Raw genomic sequence first — 26,114 nt, forward strand, 5'->3', positions numbered from 1 at the left:
ATTACTGGATTCCCACTTGGCTGCAGATAGAAAGCCTCGGGTAAACCGAGCTAGTGATCGAAGTGTAGCTGGGACTAGCCGGGCAATAGACCCCACCCTCTGTCCTGTAGAGGAGCTCAGAGGAAGGGAGAGACGATGTTGACGCTTAAAAAAAACACATACGTATATATTTGGCTTTGGTCTAGGTGACAGAATTTTAGACTTTGTATCCAATACTGGCCTTCAAATGCCCGAGCCAATAAGTTTGTAAACTGTCCACTATTCATCTTCCTTTCAATGGTTTATTATAACTCAAGTATGAAAATATCCTGTAGGCTGAAATTTCGTCAGCCAGTTCGAAGACTGGTGGCCCTTCTAACTTCTGAAAGGGGGCGGATGGGTAGGAGGGGCCTGGAACCCAGGGAGAAGCCATCGACGCCTACACTGGCCACTAAATGTGTTTGGGGCAAGAATCCACAAATCCAAATGAACTCAGACTCTCGGAGCTGAGCTGGCCTTTTAATCTGGGGCACCAGTGGATTTGCTTCTTAAACTTTGGGAGCCTCTGGACAAACTTTCGACAGGCGGGCAGCCTAGAAGGCCAGTCGGGGTCACTCCCTATCGGCGTCGTGAGTGTCTCGCATGGCGTTAGATGACTTAAAATTAATCCGATTTTGCTGCTGTTCTATGGCGAGTTAATGGTACACCGGCTTCCGGCTGTTTCGAGGTGAAGCTGTGCTCACTCAGATTGGAACGGTGGTAGTTAGTGGTAACTCCTATCCCCCAGCTCTTGATAACGGTGACCTCTTTGTGTTGATTTGCCGATGGTTCTTCCTAAATGCTGGGCCGGCGTTCTGAAGCTCTTTGCACGGCAGGACGAAGTGTTTAACTGAAGCGGTGTCTTTGAACTCACATCTAGTTTCACTGGTTCTCGCGTCTGTTTTTCTAGGTGATAGAGGGTCTCACTCATTTCTTTTGGGGGAACAGAAGAGATTACCACAGCATCCGACCATTTAACTAGGGAATGATTATAAACTACAAGTTAACATATTCGTTTAGTGAAATAATGAGAGGAATCGTTAGTAGTGGCTGAAACTAATTCTTTGCAGTTTTGATATGTCAAAAGGAGAAAATGAGAGGCAAAGTGTCAAACCATCTTTAAGATGTGGCAAATGCGATCTTATTTAAATGCCAGACGTCAACAGGGAAGCTCAGTAAGTCAGAGTGAGGGAGTGATTAGCTTTTGTTGTGGCCAAATAAGCTACCCGTGGCCAGTGTCCCATACCAGCCTGATGACGGGGGTGGCAGGCGCTGTGCCTGTGACACCTCCTGATGCCCCGGAGGTGCGGCCGTGCTCAGGAGTGTCCCGCGAGCCCTGCTGTGTTGTTGGGGTTTTGGGTGTAAGTGCCGCCTGGAAGCTTGGGCCCCACAGCGTGGGGAAGACTCGCCCGCATTCCAGTCGGCCTGCTCGAGGGCTTGGCCGCAGGACCTGGGGACCAGGAATGATTCCGTCACTGCGGCCTGTGGGCCCGGGCCCGGTGGGAGGACTGACCGCGGGGCCCGGGTGGCAGCGCCGCGTAGTGTAGGCGTCTCGTTTTTGGAGACGTTGAGCACTTTTTTGCAGCCACTGCCCCAGTCTGTCTGTCAGGCCAGGGGACCGCGGGGCAGACGGGCCCCGTCCTGGGTCAGCGGGCCGCTCCCGCCTGCTGGCAGCAGAGCTTGGTGATCGCCGTTCGCCCTCCTCGGCCGCTGAGGGGTTCGAACTCGGCAGTGTTTTCCGAAAGTGGGTTGGTGTGTGGCTTGTAATTTTAATTCTAAAAAGAACTCAAGTCATAGCGTTTACTATATGGAGTCAGTTCATTCTTCCTCCAGTTTATGAAGAAGCAGGACAAGACCCTCAAAGAACCTTAGACTGTCTGGCGTGACTTTTTTGGGGGGGACGGGGGGGGCTGTGCAGAGCCCTCCCGAGGTCATCGCTAGGGCATGTTAGCGGCAGGGGTGAGGGACGTTCGCTGTCTCCCCTCCCTTTCACCCCTCTGTGCTTCATTCTGCGAAAATTACTTTAATATTCCATTATGTTGGCGTTCTCCATACGATTCCAGTCAAGCAGAATGTCGCGAGGCCGAAAGTGGACTGAGACGCTGCGCTTTAGTGGGGAAACGGAGATCTCGAGCGGTCAGGGGCCTTAAAGGTACAGGGCCAGGGCCTGGCTGCCGCGGGGCCAGGATCCGGCCCCTCTCGCCAGTTTTGTTTTGTCTTCAGACGGCCGTTGTGCTGAGGTCGTTCACCTGAGTCCTTGGTGGTTGGCCCTCTGTGTTCGTGGTTCTCGACGCCAGCATTTTGTCACTGACTACTGTTCTTTCGGAGCAGACCCCTTAGAACTAGCTTCGGAGCATGTTCTACGTGAAGCTTTCGATGGGTGGGTGCTAGTAAGTTGCCGGCCTTTTCTCCTGAGTGTATTTCTCAAAGGGACGATTGCATTTTCAGTGGGAGTTGGGGCTTCACCAGGCCTAGTTCTTAAGCTGAATTGGGGGGGGGGGGGGTGAGCAGTATGAAGGCCTATGGGAAGTGCAGGGGAGAACACTCTCCTTCCTGGGGACCCGCCCTCCCGGACACCCAGGTGCAGCCTTTGCCGGATCAGCTTTAGCACCGCTCAGTGGAAACAGCTCTGATGGCCCTGTTCCTCGTTCCTTTGTGAAGCAAATTCATTTCACTTAAGCCCGGGCTTTGTCTACTGGGGGCCGACCTGGGAGGGGAGGGCTGGGACTGGGTGCGGTGGCAGCCCGGGCCCTGGCCCTGCTGGGCGTCTTGGGTCCTCAGGACGCGCGGCCCGGTGAGACCTTTCTCTCTCCCGAGTGGCCAGAATTCGAGAGCGAGGGGCGATGCAGTGAGTGTCCGTGTGGTCCTTCTCCTGGTTAGTCAGTTTTTCTTTGACACAGTCACCTGTTCAATCATTTGCCCTAAATGAGTGGGTCGTAGCCGAGGCCCTGGGAAGGAGCGCGTTGCCTGGGGGTTTCTTAACACTGAGAGGGAAAAGTCAGGGCGTCCCCAGAGGCATTCGGATAGGTGGGTCAGGGGCGGGGAGGGGAGGGGCGGTGGTCCTGTGGCTGGCTGGCCGTGCCGGCCCCCCACCAGTGGTCCGGCTGTGCACACGGAACCTGGGAACAGTGGCCTTGCGGGGAGGAGCGGGCCGGGAAGGAGTTGGCCCAGCAGACCGCCCCGCACCAGGAGACACCGGCCCGCGGGCCCCGACCACACACGCCCTCTGCCTCGGGCATCTGTGTTCCTGATGGGGACGGACGTGTGCAGGGGGTCAGGCTGGTCTGGGCAGGTGGGTCCGCACAATGCACCTGTCGTTCACTCACGCTGGGCGGTGTGGGGAGGAGCAGTCTAACTTTTGAGATCGCCATCTTGTTCCACCAGTCAGAAGTTGGTAAACAACAGGGACTGTCGTGCCCCTGGGTCCATCTGCGTTTGGGTTAAAGTACACAGTGAAGCAAGTAGGAGGTGTCCGCTGTCCACAGGGAAGTTACAGATAAACTCCTGAGGTGATTCGTGCTTCTCGTAAGAACTATAGTAAATGTGAAGTAAATCACAACTAAAAGATTAAAATCACTCTGACTTCTACAGCATTCCATGTTCTCTTTGGTAGGTCAGATCAGTTCTGGTCTTTTACAGGAAATCGTGCTCTCCCAGGTAGGTACCATGCCTCTGTCTATAGGGCCGAACTTCTTCCCCGTGCCGAAAACCCCGAGCCGTGCCCAGGATTGGTGATAGCTGCAGAGCTACCGATTCGATCACGCAGGGAAGTGGCCTCCGAGGCGTCAGCTAAGTTGGTTCTAATGTGGTCCTCTCTCCTCCGAGGTCATCGATCGCGTCCGAGTGGTGATTCTCTGACACCGGCCGAGTGCCCAGCACTTCAGCTGCAACACGGACAGCCGTGAGTCGGTGCAGATGCCACAGGTTAACGGCCTGTGTCACCAGATTGTCCCCCCGTCAGATACCAGCCTCAGCTATCGCGTAGTGTGTCACCTGCCCTGGCGCCCGGCGGACTACAACTTTGGGGGTTCCCACGCCCCTTCCGCCCCCAGATTCGATAATTTGCTAGAACATGTGACTCACAGAATTTGGAAAAGCATGGTACTTAGGATTACAGTCTTATCATGAAGGGTACAACTCAGGAACCGCCAAACGGGAGATGCACAGGGCAAGACACCGGCTGGGGACACAGCTGCCACTTCCCCTCCGGGCACGCCAGCTGCCCTGCACCTTGGCGTGTGCGCCAGCCGCGACGCTCCCCAAGCCTCGTTTCGGCTGAGGCTCCTCTAGGCAGGCACAGCTGACGAAGTCGTCGGCGACTGGCCACCCTTCCCCACCCCGTGTTCTGGAGGGGGTGCCGAAAGCCCCTCCCTTCGAGCACGTGCGCAGGCTGCCTTCCTGGCGCGGCCAGCCCCTCTCTCTAAGGGCCCACCCTGAGCCACGTCCGCACCGTGAACTCCCCTGTGGTCCTTGGGGGCAGCAAAGGGCACGCCTGACACTCAGGAGCTCGGCAGGGACTGGGGACAAAGAGCGAGCGTATTTTCCCACCACCTGAAGGCACCAGTTCTGCGTCTCATGCGTAGCAGTGGAGGACGTGGTTCCATAGCGGCGCGGTGAGCACGTCTGCTTTACACAAAGAAGGTCCTGGGTTCGCGCCCCAGTGGAGCCACGGTCCCTGGTCTGCGGCCACGCCACCCTGAACGAGCCCGATCCCATCTGATCTCGGAAGCTAGGCAGGGTCGGGCCTGGTTAGTCCTTGGATGGGAGACCATCTGGAAGACCAGGTGCTGCAGGTGTAGGAAAAAAAAAGTAGCAATGGAATAAGGCTATCTAAATTTGATTGAGATGATAAAGATATGCATTTACCACTTGAAGGCTTTTAAAAATATATTTGTGTCAAAGTGCAAATCGAATAGCTTTAGATCACAAAGGAGCAAATTCCTCCCTCAATCAGTATGACGTGGCATTCCCAGAATGTTATCTATTCTTGAACTTCACGGGTGCACTAGCTCTCGACCTTCCTAATGCGGGGAATGAGCTGAACTCACTTAGTAAAGATCCGGTACACAGAATTCACGTTTTCTTTCAGCGTAACCATAAAGAGCCGGGGTGCGCGCGGAGCGCCGGGTGAGAGCGCCGGCCTGCGGCCAGGCTGTCTGGGTCTGAACTCCGCCACCGTCCTGCCCCTCGACTTCGGACGAGTCCCTTGGCACCTCTAAGCCTCCTTTCCGTCACGTATGAAGTGGCGATACTCGCAGTAAATAGTTGCGAGTGTTCAGTAGAGACAGTGCGTTCGGGGAGGCGACATCGGTGCCGGGCGCGTAAGTAAACGTTTATCGCCACTAGCCGCCATTGCTGCCTGTGCGTGCAGCTCGGCTCACCTGGACTGGCAGCTCTCACGGGGCCAGGGACGTCGCGATTCCCTCTCTGACGGGATGTGGGGCAGTGCAGGACACACTGCTAGGCACACAGTAGGCACAGGTTTCCTGTCACTTGGAAATACAGCCTGCCCTGGGCACGCGGAAAATGCAGGAGTGACTGTAATGGAAGCTTGCAGCCCGTTTCCCAGGCTGGCCAAAGGCTCAGAGCTGGAACCTCTCTTCCGAAGCCGCACAGCACACGCGTGATCTAGCAGTGGGGACGGGGGCCCGGGGCTGGCATGCTACAGGGTCAGACGTGGGAAGCTAATTCGGAAGGTGCCTTAGCTTTGGCAGCGTCCCTTGCGGCTCGGTGAGTCGGGTACACCCCTCCCCCGCCCCCGCCAGACGCTGGGGAGGAAACAGCAGGTCATTGCAGCTGGTCCTGGCAGAGAAAGTGAGACGCTTGAGGTTCACTTGGACACGACCTCCCTTGAGGCCAGGTCTCCCCACAGCTCACCCATCTGGAGCTTCGACTGGTCACTGGACCCAGTCTTGGATTCTGGTCCGGACTCTACCACCGCTACTGTGAGGCCCTGGGCAAGTTAGAGCCCCTGTTTGAGTCTGTTTGCTTAACTGTCACTTAAGGATTGGGGACCCAAATCACCCTTTCTCAAACTATGTCTTCGGCCACGTTTTCTCGTACATGGCGCTTCTGGCAGGAACACTCGAGTGCGTTTTTGTGCTGTCGATGGTACGTGAGGTGACTTGGGGTGGCCCTTGGATGAAAACTTTGCGTTTGCTTGTTCCGTCGTTCAACGTGTATCGGCGGAAACAGCCAGTGTGTCAGACCTGTGACTTCATGGGCAGCGCTGCTCAGGACGGTATCAGGACAGATGTGATTTTTTTTAAGCTTTAAATACTCGGTGAACAGTAGTCGGGGTGTGAAGGGATAGGAAGGTCACGAGGGCCGTGTGGCGGTGGTCGGAGTGCGCCGCTTCCACGGCTCGGCGATGCCGGCGCCCTGCCGTGGCCTCGCGAAGGTTGCGGGGACGGCGGAGCAAGTCCGGGCTGAGTGAAGTTAAAGACTTGCCCGGCTCACGCGCATTGACAGGTCTCGGTGTGTGCGCTCGTGGCCAAATTACCCCTCCGTAGGTTGTGCAGAATTTAAATCATAGATGTTAGTGCCGGTGACCGCAGTTTTAATAACGAAGAAACGAATAGTGTTGCTTCCTCTTTCGCCTCCAGCTGTTGTCCTGCAACCTGGATTGACCTCCAGCTCCTTTTCCTCTCGGTGTCGGTGTCAGAGCCCCCCACGGTGGGGGTCGGGGAGGGAGAAAAAGCCGCCCCTTCTCCTGCATACGCGCCAGTGTAGGTTCTGGAAGGCCGAGGCTGCGTTACTTTTTGCCGGAAACTGCTTTACGGCTCACCGGGACGTGTGCCCTGAAGTTAGCACCGAGGCGAGCGGCTCTGAAGATTTCATTTCACTTTCTGTCGCATTGCTCGTCACGTAGAGGTGTCCCGAGAAGTGAAACCAGCCGAGGTAGAAGCGAGACAAACTGCTGTGGGGCGTGCCTTCTTTTTCAGAAAAACCCCAGATGAAATTGGAAATCTCAGTTGTGTAACAGAAGCTAAGAGAGCTGCTTCCTGATGTAGATTATGGTTTCTTGAAAAAAAATTAAAAAAAAAATTGTAAGCCTTAATGACCTGTGCTGCCTTGACATTTCTCAGGGATCTTAACGCTGTCATCTTCGATGATCTACATTTGGTTGTTGGTCTGTGTTCTGCAAGTGATTTTGTTCTGTAATCACCTTCGCATAAAGGCCACGCATCTGGAAATAAATTATTTAACGTTTCAAATGGTAGTTTGGAAAAATTGCTGGAAAAATTGATTTCCGCCGCTCTCATCGCGCCCGCTTTCTTCCTGTTCTGTGCGTTATCTTGTCAAGATCAGGTTAAACGAGAGGAAAATGGTGACGGTGGTCTAGCCCAAGATGTGTCGCCTCCTCCGTTTGTGCAATGCAAAGTTTCCGCGTGATCTCACAGTGAGAAACTCTCGGAGTTTCCCCAGCCGAGCCAGACTCTAATTCCAAGCCGCAAGCCCTCCTACTCGGTAGATTTCGGTTTTGTCATTCAAGCTGTCTCGTCTCCTAAAAGAAGTGGCCTGTGTTGTTTGGCGCATTGGGAGAGTGCTCTATTTTTCAGGATCGGTACCCCGGCTTCTCACCAAAGGCTATGTCGCGACATTCATCCTTCGGGCAGCCCGCAGGGCAGACGTCAGTCTGAAACAGTCCACCTCCCTCGGAGCAGGAGTTGGATGTTGATTATAGGGAGTGGCCGGCGAGTCCGGAGGAATCCCGACGGGACGCGCAGGGCTGGCGGCATGCGCCCTGGCTCCGCAGACTAGGTTTTGCGAAGCTGGGGTAAGGAGGTGTGTTTCCTTCTCCCCTGGTTCGTTGCCGTTGGTGAAGCTCTCTGTGGGCAGCTGAGTAGCTGGGCTTTCAGAAGATGAGAGCCACGTGAAAGACCGTTCTTTCCCAGTCATCATCTCCGCGGAAGTGTCTCCGTCGACGTGCACGCATTCAAGACCACACGTCTGAAAAGATGAAGCGTAAGTCAGAGTCGGACGAGAGGTGCACACAGTGCTGGGGTTTAAAGCCTTTCCCAGCTGCCCACTCACTATGGGCTTCTGTCGGTAGACTAAGCTGCTCATCATCCGGAGGCTTTCACTTCCAGAATTAAGACTTTTCGGTATGTCGGATCCTGGAATTTTTGTGGTCTCCGAAAGTGAAAGAATAGGAATAGAAATGCGTAATGGAAGACTTTCTTTAACTCTTGACTTTAAGCCTGACCTCCCCAGGCAAAGAGCTGGAATTGCTTCATTTACCCCGGCATTTGCTTTTCCGCTTCCAGCTCACCAGAAAGAGACGGTAGAAGGTTATGCAACAGGTAAAAGTCTGCCCGGCTGCCTTTTCCCCCGTTTGGAAGGGAGCAGTTAGTTCCCTCCCCTCGCGGGCCGAGCTCCTCGACGCGACGCGGCCCCTGGCTGTGGCTGTGTGCACACAGCACTCAGCCCGACCCACTCACCGCCGAGTCGGGGGCTCCAGCCTTCAGTGCTCCTGACTCACGGCTTTTGATTATAACCGCGGCTTAAAGCAACAGAATTTTTGAAAACACACTTCTAACAGTACCTGCAGTTTCTAAACAGATCCAAGCTATTTTCTGAGAAGAACCAGACCATGGCAGTTTGCAAGTTAGACGCACGTGGGCCAGGAACCGGCTTTCCCAGGCGGAATGCAGACCATTCACGGGGGACTTGGGAAGCGCAAAACTCGACTTACAAGCTAGAGAAATCTGGCCTCCAAGTTTGATGCGCTCACTTGCTGCTTTCAAAGTGAAGCATGTGGTCTGGACGTTTTTAAGGTCTGGCCCTCAGGACTGGATACATTGTGTTTCAGGAGAAAGAAATGCGTTCACATGTTGCCAGCTGTTCATCCCAGTAGATCGGAGCGCCTGGTGTTATCTCGTGTTAAGGACCTTTTTGGTGTGGGAGGAAACACACGTAACAATTAGAGCCATGAGAACAATTAGAAAAAGTAACATCAGTGCTACAAAGTACCAGTGCTGTTAGCGAAGGTGCGGACAGGACAGACCCAGGACTACACGGAGGACTCCGGGTCAGCCGGAAGGGGTCCTGGAGGAGGCAAGATCCGAGCCGGGCCGGAAGCACCGGCACTAGAGAGCAGGGAGGAGGCGGTGTGTGCGAAGCTGCATCTCGAAACGGCAGGCGTGCCGGGGCCCGAGACGCGGGCGGCGGAGCATGACGGGGGTTGAGGTCAAACGCAGAAGGGCGCCGCGTGCCTTGCTGAGTTGGGGTCTTACTCTGCAGCTGAAGGGGACACAGTTAAATAGTGGCATGCTCACACGGGCCGCGTGTGTGAGAGAGACAGACCGACAGAGACAGAGACGGCTCCCGTGGCAGCGAGCGCGGAGGGAACAGCTCATGAACTCCGAGAGTCTTGCACTGAAGATGGCGGGGTCCGAACTGTGGCACTGCCGCCGAGGGGTTAGAATTTAGGAAGTTTGCCTTAATCCGATAAAAGCGTGCGACTCGCACATCCCACGTGGGTCGGCAGCCTGAAGGGTGCTCTGTGCCACAGTCCCCCCGAGGCCCGGGCTGATGTAGGTTCCGTTGTCATGCACTGCCTTGGTCACCAGGCAGGGGAAGAGATGGCTGGATCTCATGCGGCGGCTCCGTGCAGAGGCTCGGGAATACGAAGTATCACATCTGCCCGCGGTGCATTGGCCGACGTAGGCACATGCGCCCACTGAACTAAAGAGAGGCGGGGAACTGGGGCCGCCGCGGGAATGTTTGGGGAGCTGCCCTGGCTGGGCCGCCGTGCAGGGGCTTGGGCCAGGCGCTTCGTCCTGAGCCTGTTTCCTCATCTGTCACACAGGGATATCGCGGCACCAACCTCATAGAGCAGCCGCGGGGTCGACTGCCATAGCAACATAGAACGCCCGGCATCGTGTTCGGCACAATAAAGATACTCGAGGGTTCGAACTGTCAGTGGATCTTGAGCTTTTCTTACTATGGGTCCTGTCGAGTTAGATTCTAACCAACCATTAAAAAACAAAATTAAAGAAATAGCATAAATTAGAGCACATCATAGAAGTGAGGGTGACATTGCTACAAGACCCTTTTTAAAAAAATCCTTTTCGTTATGGTGACATCGGTTGTCGCAATGCAGTACGTTCCCGGTGCGCGCGAAGGTTCGAGTTGTACCTACGTCGCCGCACACGCTGGGTCGGGATGTTGGTGTCTTTCCCACTGTAGGTCGCAGCTGACGTTTGAAAGACGGTGCACTGGCCCGGTCCAATCTCATTTCACGGGGACCGAGGGACTTACGCAGACCGAAGGAAAAATCCCCGCTGGGGTACTGCGTTTTAAAAAGCAGCAGCTCAAACTTCCGCGCTCTTAAAAAGCAGGTTCGAGAAGCATTAGCCTTCGTTTTGCGAGAGAGCAAGGCGTGGGTTGGGTTTTTGCGTTGCCACTTGCTAGCCATGTGCCCTTAGGCAAGTTTCATGCTTTCCGCGCCTCAGTTTTCTCGTCTATGAAATGGCGAAGATAATACCTACCTTACAGGATGTCGTCATCGGATTGTGGCATTAGTCGACCTGTAGAGAAACGCAGTGAGCCTTCGGCGGGTACTTGCAGCCTGCTGGCGCGTGGCTTCGCGCGGCGAAGCAGATGCACAGCGGGCGCCTACTGTCCGTTCGCCTCTTTAGAAAGTGTCAGGGGCCGGCTGGTCCTTTTCACGGCGCCTTACACACTCCCTGCCTCCTTGGAAGCTGTAATCCAGGGCGCTGTCACCGAGACAGCAGCGCCCTTCCTCTTTGACCGTGCTTGGGGGCCACGAGCGTCCACATTCCGTGGGAGAAGATCATGCATGATGCCTTCAAGCCTCAAGTGCGTAATACAAACAATAAACGTGTCTGTTATAATGACGCATCGCAACAGACGATTTTTAAAAGATCTGGTCGGAAGAACTTATTAATGAAATATTTTCCTTTCTGTTTTTAATTTTGGCCTGGAAGAGACAAGCGTCAAAGTTGTTTTTAAGAGTGCAAGGTCGACTTCTCCTGCAGGGAGTAGTTGGTGTCAGCAGGGGACGTTTCCTGGGAGTGCTGTGCCTTCTGGGGGCCGTGGCGATGGCCCTAGGTGATCCCGAGTAGGGCCCTGGGGCCACAGAAGTGATTCTGGCAGGAGGGGATTTGTTATGTAATCCATGGCGCCCAGAAGCCCTTTGGCGAGGTCCTTATTGTCTTCTTATCGTGGCAGTATTCGTGCAGGCCTGAAGATTGATGTCTGTTGCTCTCATCGAGTTCCACCGGAGAGATTTCATAACTGAAAGGGTAGCGACTTGCTGTTAAATGCCCACGTTTGGCTTTTGTGTTGACAAAAGGTATGTTAATCAAGAACGGCTGTTTGAAATCCAGAGATGTTTCAGTTAGTGATTTATTAATAGTTTAGAGGCCCCCCCCCCTAAACTGATTTAACTTCTGCAGAATGAGTCACACGTAGGGCTTCAAACATTTCCTGTTTGACTGGCATCAGAAAAGGTTTGTTCACGTCGCTGTCGGGATGCATTCGTGTCAGTTCGGCCGGCACTGAACGGAGGCAGAGGAAGTGTCGCTTCGGTTTTCCATTGATCTGACACAAGTGGACGTCCACCGTTGCACAACCTGTGCTCTTTTCTGTGACTCACTGAGAAGTCACGCGGTGGTGTGATTCCTGTCCCCGGCTACCAGCGCCCAAACTTGTAATTTTCAACGTATTGTGTTAAAACAAACTTCTAATTCTGGCTATTTTTCTTTTCAATTTCATACCTAAAATTGGAAGCTCTATTTTTACAAAACACCATCTTAGAAAAGTCACCGGTGTTGCTCCCCCCAAATTCTGTTCCCAGGGGCGGGGAGAGGAGGGCGGCCAGCCGGTGGGGGCGGTGTCGGCCCTGTGCTGGCTCTGGGCCCACGCCTCTGGCCCCGAAGGCCCCCATTAGGGCTTTAGCTCATGGCCTTTTCTTGCCGCCCTGGGAAACGGAGTCCGTCGTCTCATGTGGTTCCGAAGAATTGGAGGCCTTGCTAGACCACATCTCTCATCCTCTTCGACAAGGCGCCTGCCAAGTCGCTCCATCACCCAGCGAGTTTTAGTAAAATGAGTGGAATAAGGTATCTCGTGGTGCAAACCAGCTGTGAGTCCTACACATTCAGAAGAGCCGCTGGCTCTCGCTGTGGCGCGTGCACCTTAAATGGGATGGAGAAGACGCAGGTCAGGCCAGCGCTCGGCAAACTCGGGGCGCTTCCCAGAGCGCCTCGCGGCCTGGCCTCCCCAGACCCTCCGACTGAGCCTGCCGAGGGGAGAGGCGGAGTGATGGCTGGATTGATGTGGCTCTTTTCCAAGAGACGGAGGTGCAGGTCCAAAGGAGGCACGAGCAGGTGACCAGCTCCCCAGCGCTCAGCCTCCAGCGTCGGCTTTGACCGTTCGAGGGGAAGTCCAGCCTGTGGCGAGGGCAGAACTGGCCGTCCCTGCCGGCCCAGACTGGCTGAGGAGCCGCGTGGCTGTCACGGCGCCGAGCACTGGCGAGTCCGGGGCGAGCTGGGCCTCGGCGACTGGCTCCAGGGGTGAAACTCAGTGCTTCCTGCCCGGGGCCACCGCCCTTCTCCGTGGGGTGCTGGGCAAAGTCCTCACGCACTTGGAATCGGTGCATAATTAAGAAAATCCGAAGGAAGAGAAAACACTTTTGTGCACAGTACGTTTTTTGGGGGGAATAAAAGCCCACGCGGTTCCAGGGGAGGGCCCCCGTGCGCGGGGAACGGGGCCCCGTGTGCGGGACAGCTGCCACGCCCCGCGACCGCACCGTGGCGGTGCGGGGCCGGTGTGTCCACAGGCCAGTGTGTCCACAGGCCGCTCCGCGAACGCCGCTGGCCGTTACCTGCTCGTCAGGTGCCTGTCCGACGCTCGCTTGTGTGGCGTAGCGGAGGTGCGCGGGACAGATGGCATCCCTGCTCCTGTGGCCCTCGCCTTCTGGTGGGGGAGCAGACAGCCACTAGGCAGCGCGTCACGTACCCTGAAGAAGGACCGCGCGGCGCCGGGTCGGGGGGACGACACCTCACGTCGCCAGGAGCGGGAACCAGCTCGGCGTCGGTGCCAAGGAGCCACGTGCTCTTCACAGTGACCCTTCGACGGCTCCGATTTTCCGGCGAGGCAGCAGGGACGCAGGGGGACGAGGTGCGTGCTGGGGAGCAGGTGTGGCTGGGCCGGACACGCCCAGCCATTCTGCATCCGGGGCACGTCCTGTTCTTCCAGAAGGCCCAGGACGGCCCGGGGCGGCCGTGGGGGCTCCGTCGGCTCCGTCGCTGCAGCGGGCTCTCGGGTGGAGGGAGCGAACAGGGTGTCGGGGCAGGTGAAGCCCGGGCGCAGCTCGGAAAAGTCACACGGGGTCTCACGGACCCCAGCACGGGGTGCAGAATCTGTGAGTACGAAGGTGTGTGAGCACATACAGTTTATTTTGGGGTCCAAAGCAATCTTCACATCGTGTTTGTTGGTGACCAAAAGTGCTTGTGGAGCTGCTGGCTTATTTTAGAATTTTCCCATAGTGGTTTCTGGAAACAGGGTCGAGCTGCTAGGGTATGGTTTTAATAGATAGCATTGCCGCAGGCGTTCGGAGGTGGCGATTCGGGCAGGTCAGCATGGGCGGGAAAGGGCTGGGACCGTCACTGTCTCCGCGTGCCAAGCCTGCAATCCCGTGGTGCAGGCGATCAGGCGCGGAGCTCTGAGCGTGATTTAACCGTCTGCTCATCTGCACGCACATGACCGTGCCCTTTGGCCATACGAATGCTCATTTGCGAAACAAGTAATTGCTAAAAAACAACAACAAAACCCAAACCTCGGGGCCTCAAGTTTCAGCCTGTAGGCAATCTTTATGTCCAACGAAGGCTCACAGACAGGAGCATTTCCTGTCACCGTCTTCAGAACCCGCACACTTTCTGAACAGGCCCTTCAGTGCATGACCGTGAAGAGAAACCGCCTCAGCAACAGGCCGTGAGCTGCGGGGGCGGGGCCGGCTCTCGGTTTCATAGGACGTGGTTTGGGTCAAGCTGGACGATCGGTCCTGCCCCTGCCCCCCGGAGAAGGGCTTCCGGGAGCTCCTGCCTGACGGCCTTGCAGTGTCTGGGTGCTGGAGGAGGGCCCTCGGGGGCGGGAAGGTGGAGGCGGCCGTGCTGGGGAGGCATCTGCTTCACGGAGGCCGGGGGTCGGGACAGTTGAACTCGAGAAGGGTATTTGAGCGCATCGGTCACTTCACCTTCCGAACTGCATCGGGGCGGCCGGCACAGGTGCACACAGGTCCGGCGTCGCTGGTCCCGGTGCTCGGCTAGTGTTCCCGTGACGTAGCGGGCTGAAAGTGTGGCCTGCTCAGTTGGTCCCAGATCACGAGTCAGAATTGCCGGGTGTCAGGTCTTCCCCTTCCTTTGCTCTGTGAGCAGAACAGACGTGTGTGTCACAGCCGTGCCTTGGCAGGGACTCTTTCTGCTGTGACACGAACCCTGACATCTGGCTTGTAACGGAGAATTCATTGGCTCACGCAGCCGTGACGTTTAGGCTTTGGTCTGACTGCAAGTACAGGTGGATTCAGGGTGCATGTCATGCCTTCAAAACTCATTTTCGTCGCTTGTCAGTGATTTTATTCTTGGGTCCTCCGGGCATTTGAGTTGACGCCCAGGTGACAGAAGGGACCGTTTGCTCCTGACGGTGGCCTTGGGTGGGCATTGTTCATTCTGCAGACGGCTTTCTGGTCCCGCGGCCGCAGCGGCTCCGACCCCCCGTGTTCAGTGCCTATGTCTCTCTGTCGGGCTTGGGTCACCCGAGTGACCCAGTCTTGAAGCCAGGGGCACGTGAGGCTTTGGCGGGCCTGAGTCACGCGCTCCATCCAGAGCCCCGCCCTAGCGCAGGGCCCAGCGTGAGGGGGCGTTGGGCGACCACCTGATTGCGGAGCCTGGCTGCCCGGGAGGCTGACGGGTCTCTGTCGCAGGGTCTCTGCTGCAGCCTGAGGCGAGGAGGCCCGTGTTGTAGGTCCGTGGGCCGTGCGATGAGCTAGGCAGCCCGCGAACCACTTCCAAGGGCCCCACAGGTCCGTTTCAAACAAGCCTCGTGCTCCCGGGGAATGTGACCCCCTCAGGTTCTGGCAGGGCCGTGGGCCGCACCCCGCACCCCGCACCCCGCAGCCCAGTGCCAGACCTGTAGAGTGCGGGCTGTCGCTCGTTTGTAATAGCGAGCTCTTGGAAGCAAGCGAAATGTCCAGCAGTGGATTAAAAGGACGAGTGTTGCCGCCGCCTCCCCCGCGCCCGCTTCAGTGGAAGGCTCGGCTGCCCGTCAACTGTCAGGGCAGACAGCGCCCCGTCCCGCCCCGCGCCCCCCCCCCTGCCCCCCCGCAGTGCAGCGGCATTTCGGACGGATTGAATGGCGGGCTATAAATAGCCCCTGGGGTAGGTGACCTGGCAGGGGGTGCAGTCATCAGCGCGGTCCTGCACGGCCGCTGCATCGCCGCCGCTTAAAGCTGGTGTAGTCGGGGGCGGGACGGGCGATCAGCAGGAGCGGCGTCAGTGGGGGAGCTCGCGGGACGGACAGGCAGCGCGAACCCCGCTCTGCAGGGGCTCCGCGTGCGCGGCCCGTGCGCGTCCGTGCGCTCCTGTGTCCGTGCGCCCGTGTGTCCGCGTGTCCGGCGTGCTCGCAGGAAGGGCGGGCCGGGAGCAGACGCCCGGGTGTCGCCCGGGTGTCGGCTGCAGGTGGCGGGGTGCCGGGGCCCCCCCTCTCCATGCTGCTCCGTTCCCTGGGCTTCGCGGGTGGCCCCTGCGCCGGGCAGCAGCAGAGAGCGCCCCGCGGCCCCCCTCCCGGGCAGCCCAAGGGGCGGGCGGGGGCGCCCCTCCTCTGGTCCCGCGGGGCACTTTAATGTCGCCCCCTCTTCCCGTCCGCCGTGCGTGAGCAGTCAGCTTCCACCGTGGGCTTCTGGGAAATAACCGACAAATGTGGCCTTAATGGATTTGGGTTTTGTTTTTTTTTTTAAAAGAATTAGCAAACATTTAAGAGATTGAGTAGTTACCACGTGGTGACCCTGAGGCCTGCTGGGGGGAATCGTGGTCATTCAGGGGCCCTTTTAAGACGTGCGGGCGTCTGTCCTCTTTATTTTGGGTTCCTTCCTCCTCTTTCAACTCATTTCACAGTTTCCTTTGTGCAGTCCTTCTTTTACTTAGTTGCAAAAACCAAGTCTCATCTCCAGCTAACTATTCAGTTGGTTGCTGACAGCTGAATTCCTGAGCAGGTGACCGAAGTGCAGTCGCTGTGACCGAGTGTGTGAGGACGAATCCTCTGTGCCCGGTAAACGCCAGGGCGGCCCGTGTCGGCCTGCGGCTGGCAGCAGGATCAGCGCCTGTCAGGGGCACCCCTCGCGTGAGGTGGACACGGGCCCTCTGCCGCGGAGGAAGCAAGCTCCAAGCGCGAGGCCAGAGGGGAGCGTGGAGCGGGCAGGCCGTTGTCATTACGCTGCCGGGGAGCAGAGATCCGAGACAGCCCTCTGGCCTAGGGAGCCGGCGCCCCGTAACCATGCCCCCTTGCCCAGAAGTGGGCAGTCGGGCCTGTCCAGATGCGCGGTGACAGCAGGAAGTGCCCCAAGTGCTGGCTGGCGAGGTGGTGCGGCCCCTTGTTTTTGGTGGTGGTTTTGAGTCACGTGGGATTACATGTGCAGCTCTGGAGCCAGAGGCCAAAGCGCGTCGTGGTTTGGTATTTGCACACTTCGTGGCACGTGCGAGTGCTGGCTCGGTCGCACGGGGCCAGCCGTGTGTGCTGTAGCTAGCCCGTTCTGGGCGCAGGCCTCAGGCCGCCACCGGGGCTCTGTCCTCAGCGGTGCGTCCGAAGCGTGCAGGCTCGGGAACGGTCGGGACGCGTCACAGGGAAAAGAAGACTTACCTTGTGCAAAAGCCGGCTGGACTCAGGGCCCGAGGTTATGTGACAGAACCGTAACCAGTTTTATTGTTTCCCTTCCCTTTCTTCCCTCGTTTTTCTGGTTCTCCTCGGAGGCCACCCGTGTTCCTGCCCCAGCCCTCGCTACACCTGTGGGCTCAGCTGGCTGCAGCGCGTCCTAGGACGGAACGTCTTTCAGAAGCGCGAAAGCAGCGGCGGACGGTCTCGTTCGCGTGGGCAGAGGGAGGCTCTGGGGACGACCGCCTCTCCGGGGGCGACCCCGCGGGGCCCGGCTTCCAGGTGACATAAGTATTCACTCGCCCGGCCTCTCCTCCTCCTCACTCTACAGGTTTGCTTTCTAGGAGGTAACTCGCAAGCAGACGGCACCCGATGCTCTCCGTTTCCTGGGGTCGGTCTGCATCTGCCCCTGTAGGGGGGCCAGGGCCCCTGTGGTGCCCCCCCCCCGCCCCCGAGGCTCCCTAGGGGCGTGGCTTCTGAGGAGCTGTCAGAGGAGTTCATGGGCTCACGTTCTCTGGCCCTCGGGTCAGAAACAAAAACGCGCATCCAGCCCGCTTGGCCAGCCGCTTCGCCGAACGCCGGGGTGGTGCGTTTCCCGTCGCTCACCTGTGGAAACACCAGGTGTGTCAGCGGCTCCTTCCGAGGAGACCCTCGCTGGGAGCAGGCCGAGAGGCGTGGATCGGGCCGGCCCCTTCTCCCACGGCGCCTCAGCGGGTGTCGGGTGCCCGGCCGACCCTGGGTCTCGGTGCCGGCTCTTGCCCCGTGGTTTCCAGCTCCCGCCCGGTCCACAGGCTGGGCCCGGGCGACGGGCGCCCCCGTGAGCAACCGGCCTGCGCTGCTCACCCTGCAGAACCGGGTGACGGTGACCAAGGGGAGCGGAAGCTGGTGCGACTGATCTTTCCCCCCGGCTTCCCCTGCCCTGCCCCCCACTGTGCCCCTCGGCCCTGGTGGGCGTGGGCGAGGGGTTGAGCGCCGCCCCCCAGGGAGGCGAAGGGCCTGTCCAGGCTGCTGGTCTGGAACTCGGGCCTCTCCGGGTGCCGGAGAGCGAAGGTAGTCGCAGGCTTCGACTCGGAAGGGCTGGTGCAGACCCCTCCCCTTATCGGCGGGGTCCCAGAAACAGGGTAAGCGACGTGGGCACGCATTGCTTCGGGAGTTAAGCCTTCATGCGGTTTAGCCCTTCGCGGTCTTCCTGTTCCCGAAGAGGCGAGTCTGTCCCAGCAGGAGACGGCATGTCCTGGAAGGCAGGGACTTGTCACTCCACAGGACTGTCGAGGAGATGGGAACAGCCTCCTGGTTCCTCTCCGGAGCATCCGCAGAGACCGCAGCCTCTGGGACTGCCCGTGGCCGGCTCCAGGCCTGGGGCGAGGCGGGCGGCCAAGCCCATCCGCGGGCTCAGCAGCCGGGGCGGGCGCCAGGGAGGAGGGAGGGAGGCCCAGGCGGTCGGAGCCGAGGCCAGAGGGGAAGGGCCGGGGCTGGTCTGGGCCAGCGTCCGCCAAGCGGTTGCTGTCCTCGGCTTTCAGGTAACGCCAGGCTGCAGCTGTGCCTGGAGGCAGCTTCCTGGGGCTTCGTTTGTGTTCTTTATTCTCCTTCCTGCCTTTCCTTTCTCCCCGCCCCTTCTGTCCCTGGCTCCAGCCCGTTTATGCCACTTAACTGAGGCAGGGGAGCAGAGCCACTTACTATGGGAACACAGAGCTGCCGCGGGCACCTCGGGTCCTGCCCCCCGCAGAGCTGGACTGGATGCTGAAAAGGGCACGGTCCCAGGAGAAGGGAGGCCGGTTCCGTCACCGGCTTTGCAACGCTAGCAACTGACTGCGACCGTCCCGGAGGCCAGCGCGCGCCCAGCTCTCCCCGCGGGCCAGGCCCTGGGCAGAGTCTCGTCTGCTCCACCGTCTGCTCTCGAGGCCGGGCTGCCGCCCTGTGTGAAGCTGCCTGCTGGCAGTTGCAGAGTTGGTGCCGCCTCCGGGATTCCGGCCCAGGCCCGTCTGCCCCCAGGGCGTGTGCCTGGCCTCGCCTGTCACAGAGCCGGTGACGCGCGTCGTTTCTGTGTGCCGTGCCCGCGGCGTCTGGCTCTGGGGTGCCACGGGGTGCTGAGCGGCCCGCAGCAGGGGCTGCCCGGTGATCGGAAGCGCGCGCCGGGCGCAGCCGGTGCCAGGCTTCGTGTTCACAGGACCCGTCACCGCGAGGTCCCGGGGGACACGCCGCGGCGGCTCTGGGCAGCGGTGCGTTTGCGCAGGGCCAGTGCCGTGGCTCCAGGCCGCGTGTGAACGGGAGCCAGGTGCACAGGCCGAGGCTGCGGGGGCCTGGGTCCCGTTGTTCAGATGGGGCCGGCCCGGCACCGCCGGGCTGCCGGGAGCCGTCATGGCGGGCGTTTGCCGGGAGGCCGGGGCAGTGCGTGGCAGGCGCCCTTTACCTGCATTTGCCAGCTGGGTCCATCCCGCCGTGGTGCCGACACCGTTTTGCGGGTCGAGGAAATTCTGGTCTTGCTCCAGGCCCGACAGCCAGAGCCGGGCTTTGGCTTCAGCCGGAGCTCTGGCCCAGGCCGGTGGGCTGGGGCATCAGCTCCACCGCCATGAGCCTCCGGCCTCATCCCGACACCCGGCCCTGGGGGGCTCAGCCCAGGGAAGGCTGCGCCGCCTGGGTCGCGTGGCAGGGCTTGCCGCGGGGGACCGCCTCCCGGAGCCCTGGGCACGGACGAGCCATCGTTTCCCTCCGGCAGCTGGTGCACTGCTTCAGGAGCGCGGTGGGGACACCCCCGAGCGCGGGACCCAGCCGTCGTTCACCCCTCCCCCGGGGCAGCGAGGTCGGGGCTCAGCAGTCCAGCCTCGCCGTGACGGTCGTGGTTCTCGAGCTGTGCTGTGTGTGACCTCGGGTGGGTCACTCTGCGCCTCGGTTTCCCCGCCCTCTGCGCCGAGTCGTGGTGAGGATGTGAGTGTAACGTCCGCAAAGCGCTGAGCGCAGTGCCTGGCCCAGCGGCGAGTGCTCAGTAATTGAGAACTGCTGGTGTTAGCTGTCGGCCACCAGCCGGCGCATCCCGGGAGGCTTTCCGCTTGAGGCGGCCGGCCCGGGGCGCGGCCCTGGGAGCAGGACGGTCTCCCGGAGACAGAGGTGCACGGAGAGGAGTGGCGGGGTGCGGGCTGGCCTTGCCGTCCGGCCTGGAGCCCTGTCCTCCTGAGCCGAGCCCGCCCCTCGCTCCGCACAGCTGGCGGGCATGCGGGCACTGCAGAGAAAGGGGACGGGACCTTCCGGCACTTGCTGACTGGTCATCTGTCTGACCTGACGTCCCTCTTCCTCCTCCCCCCCATCTCTTCCTCCGCGGGGCGTGTTAACAGCTTTGGCGTCGGCCAGTTCTGCAGTGTCGGGTCGTCAGAAGATGCCGGCACGTGGCGGGCCGGCCGGGCCACTGGGGTCCGGGCCTCTCCGGGAGGCCCGTCCGTCCCGCCCCTGCCTGAAGGCCTAGGTGCCAGGGTTTGGAGGAGATCGGGACAGTGGCGCATCCGCGGGGGACCGGGGCGCCTGGGATAGGTGGGTCGCACGGAGGCCGGGACGTCCTCCTGCCTGCCAGGGGCCGCAGAAGCCGAGCGACAGCCGCGCCGCGTCAGGGGCCTGGGCACCGCCGGCCTGCGGGCACGTGGGTTCGTGCCGTGTGGGCCTTTCGTCCCCTCCGCGCTGCGGCCCTCAGAGACAGCCTGGGAGCCAGACCCTCCGCGTGGCGCTGCCTCGGAGGTGGTTCAGCTCAGGCAGTTACTCCTCTTGTGCGCGGGTCCCCCAAGGATTAGCCCTTTGCCTTTTAAGGTTTTAATCGGCTGTGCTTGTCTTAGTAGCTGTGCTCCGGAAGCCTGAAAGGACTGGAAAGTCCTTGCACAGGTCTGCCGTTTTCCAAAGCAAACGCCCTCGACAGGGCTTCCCGCCTGTGTCTGGAGCCCAAGTGAGACGGCAAGGCTTCTGCGGACACGCCCCTGTCCCGTGCTCTCCGTGGGGTGGAGCATGGGCCTCACCCTGCCACGACGAGTCTCCGATACCGACAGGAACGCTTCTTCGCTTCAAACCTGTACCCTCAGAGCGCGCCCTTAGAATTCCCTTTGAAGAGAACCCGACTGTATCCAGGCACTGCTTGGAGAAGTCGCGGTCACAGCGCCAGCCTTCATGGGCAGCGCCTCCGCCCCGTGGCCCGTCTTCTCCAAGCTCTGCACTCGGATCGCGAAGGTCCGCGGAGCCTCCCTAGGGCCGGGGAGGCGTGGGGTCTGCTTTCCCTGCTGCCCCTGTGGCTCCTGGTCTGAGTTTCGTGAACGTTGTAACTTCAGTGGCTGCAGATGTAGCAAGTGGCAGATGTTACAAGTGCAGATGCTCCTCGACCCACAACGGGTTACGTCCCGATAAACCCCTCGTACGTCGAAAGTATCCTAAGTCCGAAAATGCTCTTAATACACTCAGCCTACTGAACACCACAGCTTAGGCTGCCGTAAATGTGCTCAGGACACTTATATCAGCCTACGGAATCATCTCGCACGGGGCCTGTTTCGTCATAAAGTCTGTCTCAGTTTATTATGCGTGTTGCTTCTGCACCTTCACGGGGTTGCAAACTGTCAGTTGGGGACCGCCGGTGCTAAATCATAAGTGGACGCTCCAGTGGACTGCGTGGACGTAGGGTACGAGTCCTGAGCAGACGGGGTCCTCAGGTCACTTCCCCCCTGGCCCAGGAAGTCCTAGCAATTCTCTCAAAGACACGTCTCGATCACATACGCACTAGACCGCCGTGACGTGTTCCTGCGTGTCAGTGCAGACTTTTTCATGCGGCGATCACCCCACGTTTCAAGGCTGCGTTCGGGTAAGTCCAGCCTTCTCCGAAGGCGGAGACCAATCCGGAGGACCGAGCCTGCAGGCCTTTCGGGGAGTGCTTTGGGGGTGGACTTGGCCTGCATGCGCCACGCCGCCTCGCAGAGGACCCGAGGCGAGCAGCTCGGGGACCGGGAGCCTTGGCCTGGACCACGGGCTTGGTGGACGGCTCCCATGGGGGGAGAAAGGGCATTTCACGTCCTGCGGGGGAGAGGTCAGAGACAAGGTGGACTCTGCTCTTCGGCTGGGACTCTGCTTATAGTCCCGCCTGGGACCCTTTCCCCGCCTGCAGGCTGCCGGGAAACCAGCTGTCCCCGCTGTGGCCACCCCTTCTCCCTGCTCGTTCTGCTTAAGAAAATCGGAGGATTCTGGCTTTAGAGCCTAGAGAACGAACCTTTTATTTGTACCTTCTGGCTTCACTCGGGTCAAGGAACTTTCTTACGCGATGGCAAGTTGGCCAGATAGGTTTCCTCCGGAATATTTCTGGCAAAACCGTGGTCCTCCTCGATGAATCAGCCTCTGGAACCGATGGGACCTTAAGCATCTTAGGAATTTTCCTTATTGGTTCTCCACATGTGCTTTGGCCACCGCATTTCCAAGGCGAACACACAGAGCTGGCCCGCGAGGGAGGTGGCGACGCACTCGGGGTGTCGCTCCTGGTTCCTGGGCTGCCCCCGAGTGCCGGCCGGGGCCTGGAGGGGCGCCGTGTGCCCCATCCCCCCGGCCGGCGGTGACGGCTCTCCCATTTCCTTCCAGGTCGGCTGGCTCCCCTGGCTGATGGCATGTTGAGGTTCAAGGACCAGTGGCAGCGAGGGCATCCGGTCCAGCGGGGGCCACTGTAGAGGCCAGGCCACCAGCACCATGGGCCAGTGTGTCACCAAGTGCAAGAACCCGTCATCGACCCTGGGCAGCAAGAATGGAGACCGCGACCCCAGCGGCAAGCCGCACAGCAGGCGAGGCGCCGGCCACCGCGAGGAGCAGCTGCCCGCCTGCGGCAAGCCAGGCGGCGACATCCTCGTCAACGGGACCAGGAAGGCAGAGGCCGCGCCCGACGCCTGCCAGCTGCCCACGTCCTCGGGCGACGCGGGGCGCGAGCCCCGGCCCGGCGCCGAGGAGTCGTCCACGCAGCGGCTGGAGGAGCTGTTCGGGCGGTACCGGGACGAGCGCGAGGACGCCATCCTGGAGGAGGGCATGGAGCGCTTCTGCGGCGACCTGCGCGTCGACCCCACGGAGTTCCGGGTGCTGCTCCTGGCCTGGAAGTTCCAGGCCGCCACCATGTGCAAGTTCACCAGGTCAGTCCCGACGCCGGCCGGGGGGCGGCCCCGGGGTCCGGGTAAGTCTCCTCCCCGTTCGCCCACCGGTGTCCGTGAAGCCGCGCGGGCTGAACCCCTGGGCGCCCCCGTCCTCGCCCGCGCCGGGCCCCGCTGCACCCATCACGTGGCAGGTGCCGCGAGTGCCCTGGGCATGCCGCCGTCGCCGCGTGCGGCCGGGCGCCCCTGCTGGCCCTTCACACGTTGCCCCGGGGCACGTGGGCCGACGGGGACCGCCGGCCCCAGCCACCAAGCCGCAGCCACGCACGTCGTCGTGGCCGTGCGTCCCTGGAGAGGCGGTCTGTGGGGGGCATGACAGGGCCACCCCGCGGTGCGCCGTGCAGAGCGCTGGGTGATACGCAAGGGACCGAGACGCCCCCGTGCAATTTCCAGCCCCGGCTGGGGGTCCCGGCAGGCCGTGTGGCCGGCGCTGTGTAGACGGCAGGGCAGACGCGAGCTCGGGGCCCTGATGGCAGTCACCCCGGGCCATCCAGGATCCTCCTGCTCCACACGTCTGCCTTGGCAGTCGCCAAAAACAGACGCCCCGTGGAGAACGGGCGGGAAGCAGGAAGAGCCCCTGTCCCAGAGGGCAGCCCGCCGCTGCGCTGAGCGGCGCTGGGAGGACGGGTGGCCGGGGCGCGGCCCGGAGCAGTGGGGGGAGGGCGGGGCTCCTCAGCGGGGGGGGGACACGCCGCCCCGGCCCCCGTGGGCGCCGCGTGCGCCGGCCGGCTGACCGCCCCCCTTCCTGTTGCAGGAAGGAGTTTTTCGACGGCTGCAGAGCAATAAGCGCAGACAGCATCGACGGGATCTGCGCGCGGCTCCCGAGCCTCCTGACGGAAGCCAAGCAGGAGGACAAGTTCAAGGACCTCTACCGGTTTACGTTTCAGTTCGGCCTGGACTCTGAAGAGGGGCAGCGGTCACTGCATCGGGAAATAGCCATCGCCCTGTGGAAACTAGTCTTCACCCAGAACAACCCTCCGGTGTTGGACCAGTGGCTAAACTTCCTGACAGAGAACCCCTCGGGGGTCAAGGGCATCTCCCGGGACACGTGGAACATGTTCCTCAACTTCACTCAGGTGATCGGCCCCGACCTCAGCAACTACAGCGAGGACGAGGCCTGGCCCAGCCTCTTCGACACCTTCGTGGAGTGGGAGATGGAGCGGCGGAGCCGGGACCTCGGGGCCGGCGCGGGGCGGGGCGCGCTCAGCTCAGGGCCCGCGGGCCTGTGCCCCGAGCCGCAGCCCTAGCGCCGGGAGGACGGACCTTAGGGAGGTCACTGGAGATCCGGATATTTTCTACTTTACACCTTTCTCTGCCTTGTATCCGAAAGGGCTCTAAAATGCTGTATCATGTTTTAGGCACTTTCTTCACTTTTTGGTTATTTTGGTTATTTCTTTTTTTGGGGGGGGGAGAATCCCTCCAAATAGTTGAACCTGGTTCCATGTTGTGTATCTTTCTTTTGAAGCCTCCAGATGGGATAAGCCTGCCGTTGCTTGCACATGCTAGAGTTTCGCCTTGGCGGGGGGGCCGAGCGGGGCGGGGGCTGTCAGGGCGGGCGCCGTGGGGCCAGGCCCCCATGTCGCGTCGCGTGGTCGGGGCAGGCGCATGCTGCGTGAGGCGCTGTTTACACGGTGGAGTTTGGGTCGCGACCATTACTCTGAAAGATGCACGGAGCGGGCGAGCCGTGTTCACCGCCAGCCGTGTGGCGCCCACTCCCGGGCAGGGCCAGGTGTCGGGGAGCCCAGGCAGCCGGCGGTGCGCGTCGGCCCGGCAGGTCTGTCCGAAGCCCTCGCGGTCGGCCCTCGCTCCTTGTTCGTTGCTTCTTTTGACCCATCGCGTTTCATGTTGAGTTTATCCATCGACATGCCACGCCCGTCCGTCAAGCGAGCAGTTTTCGAGAACGTTGTCCTAACAACCACGTGAGCTTCGCGTGCAGAGAAAGCAGTGCTACCTCAGCTCCGCTGGAAGTAGACTTGGATAGTTTCCTTTCTTTGATGAGTTTTCTGTATTTTCATGTTGTAGGTGGAAATACTTCTTTCTTTTTTTCTCTCCTTTTTCATTTGCCTCGGAGCCAAAGTTTCTGCTCCTGGTGGTCGGAAAAACTGCCTGCCGGCCAGCGGACTTGAAAGAAAACTGTGGTATGGAGCTCTGCTTGAATTTTTTTCCTTTTTTAAGTTTGGTTTGTTTTTTTTGTTTGTTTGTTTGTTTGTTTTTGAGTATCAGCAGCTTGCTTGTCTGGCAGGTGCAGCAGCCTGGGGCCGGCCTGAACTCTGCCAAACAGACGCGTGTGTCCTAGTCAGACTGCGCCCATGTCGTCACGGGACCCCCAGGAGTTATTTATTCGTTAGCGTCGGGCTCGTCGGGGGTGGCGTGATGGCGGTCTAGGTTTACATGATCCCCTCCCCCAAATATGCATATATACATATATAAGATATGTATATATTTTACCTATATAAAATATATATATATACACATATATGTATCTATATTCCTTGTTTCTTCGCCTGCTAAAACTGGCCACAGAAGACGGAGCTGCCTTCGGTTCGAAGCGGAGCGGGGGCCGGGACGTCCCGACGGAGGTGTGCGCGTCTGAGCCCGGGCCGTTCTCTCTCGGGAGAAGATGGTTTGCCCAGCCCTCCCCTCCCCAGGCCCCTGCGCCCGCTCCCAGGCCAGCGCTGGCCCGCCTGCTTCCAGCCGCGGGTCCGCCTGTTATTTTTCCATTGAAACAAAATATGTCCTCAAAAACCTGTACTGGAAGGGTGGGTGGCAGGAACTTGTACAGTTCAGCTTCCAACACTTTGGAACAGATCGAAAAGGGAATCTTTTAAATAAAACCTTATGAAAATATTTATACTTTTGCGGTAACGAGAGTCTGTCTGTTAATAAGCGTGCCGCGTTTTCTCCCGTGACCGCCCCCACTTCCCGCCCCGGGCGCGCTGCCTGATTTGAGAGCCTGTCAGTCAATCAGCGGCCTTATGGATCTGGATCTGGCCTCCCGTCTGCAAGAGATGCTCTTTTAAGGAGTTTTGTGCCATCGATGTTTGTCTGAAGTTAGTGTTG

At 59.7% G+C, this 26,114-nt stretch overlaps 1 protein-coding gene and 1 pseudogene across 4 annotated transcripts in view; both read left to right on the top strand.

Annotated features, from left to right (window-relative positions):
* DCUN1D3 (defective in cullin neddylation 1 domain containing 3) overlaps positions 1–25,907 on the top strand; it is a 28,958-nt gene extending 3,051 nt beyond the window's left edge. For 2 of the 4 annotated variants that reach the window (XM_016155484.2, XM_016155482.2), the window contains exons 2-3: positions 22,501–23,036; positions 23,809–25,907. In XM_016155484.2, the coding sequence (XP_016010970.1) occupies positions 22,606–23,036; positions 23,809–24,301 (924 nt within the window). In that variant the 5' untranslated portion in view covers positions 22,501–22,605 and the 3' untranslated portion in view covers positions 24,302–25,907. Of the gene's footprint in view, positions 1–19,157; positions 21,737–22,500; positions 23,037–23,808 lie in introns of those variants that run through there. The other 2 variants (XM_036225685.1, XM_016155483.2) reach the window with 2 other exon arrangements.
* LOC118607150 lies at positions 4,697–4,814 on the top strand (annotated as a pseudogene).
* Positions 25,908–26,114: the final 207 nt, after the last annotated feature.

This window comes from Rousettus aegyptiacus, unplaced genomic scaffold (assembly GCF_014176215.1).
Source record: "Rousettus aegyptiacus isolate mRouAeg1 unplaced genomic scaffold, mRouAeg1.p scaffold_m13_p_8, whole genome shotgun sequence".
In the NCBI taxonomy this organism is placed as follows: Eukaryota; Metazoa; Chordata; class Mammalia; order Chiroptera; family Pteropodidae; genus Rousettus; species Rousettus aegyptiacus.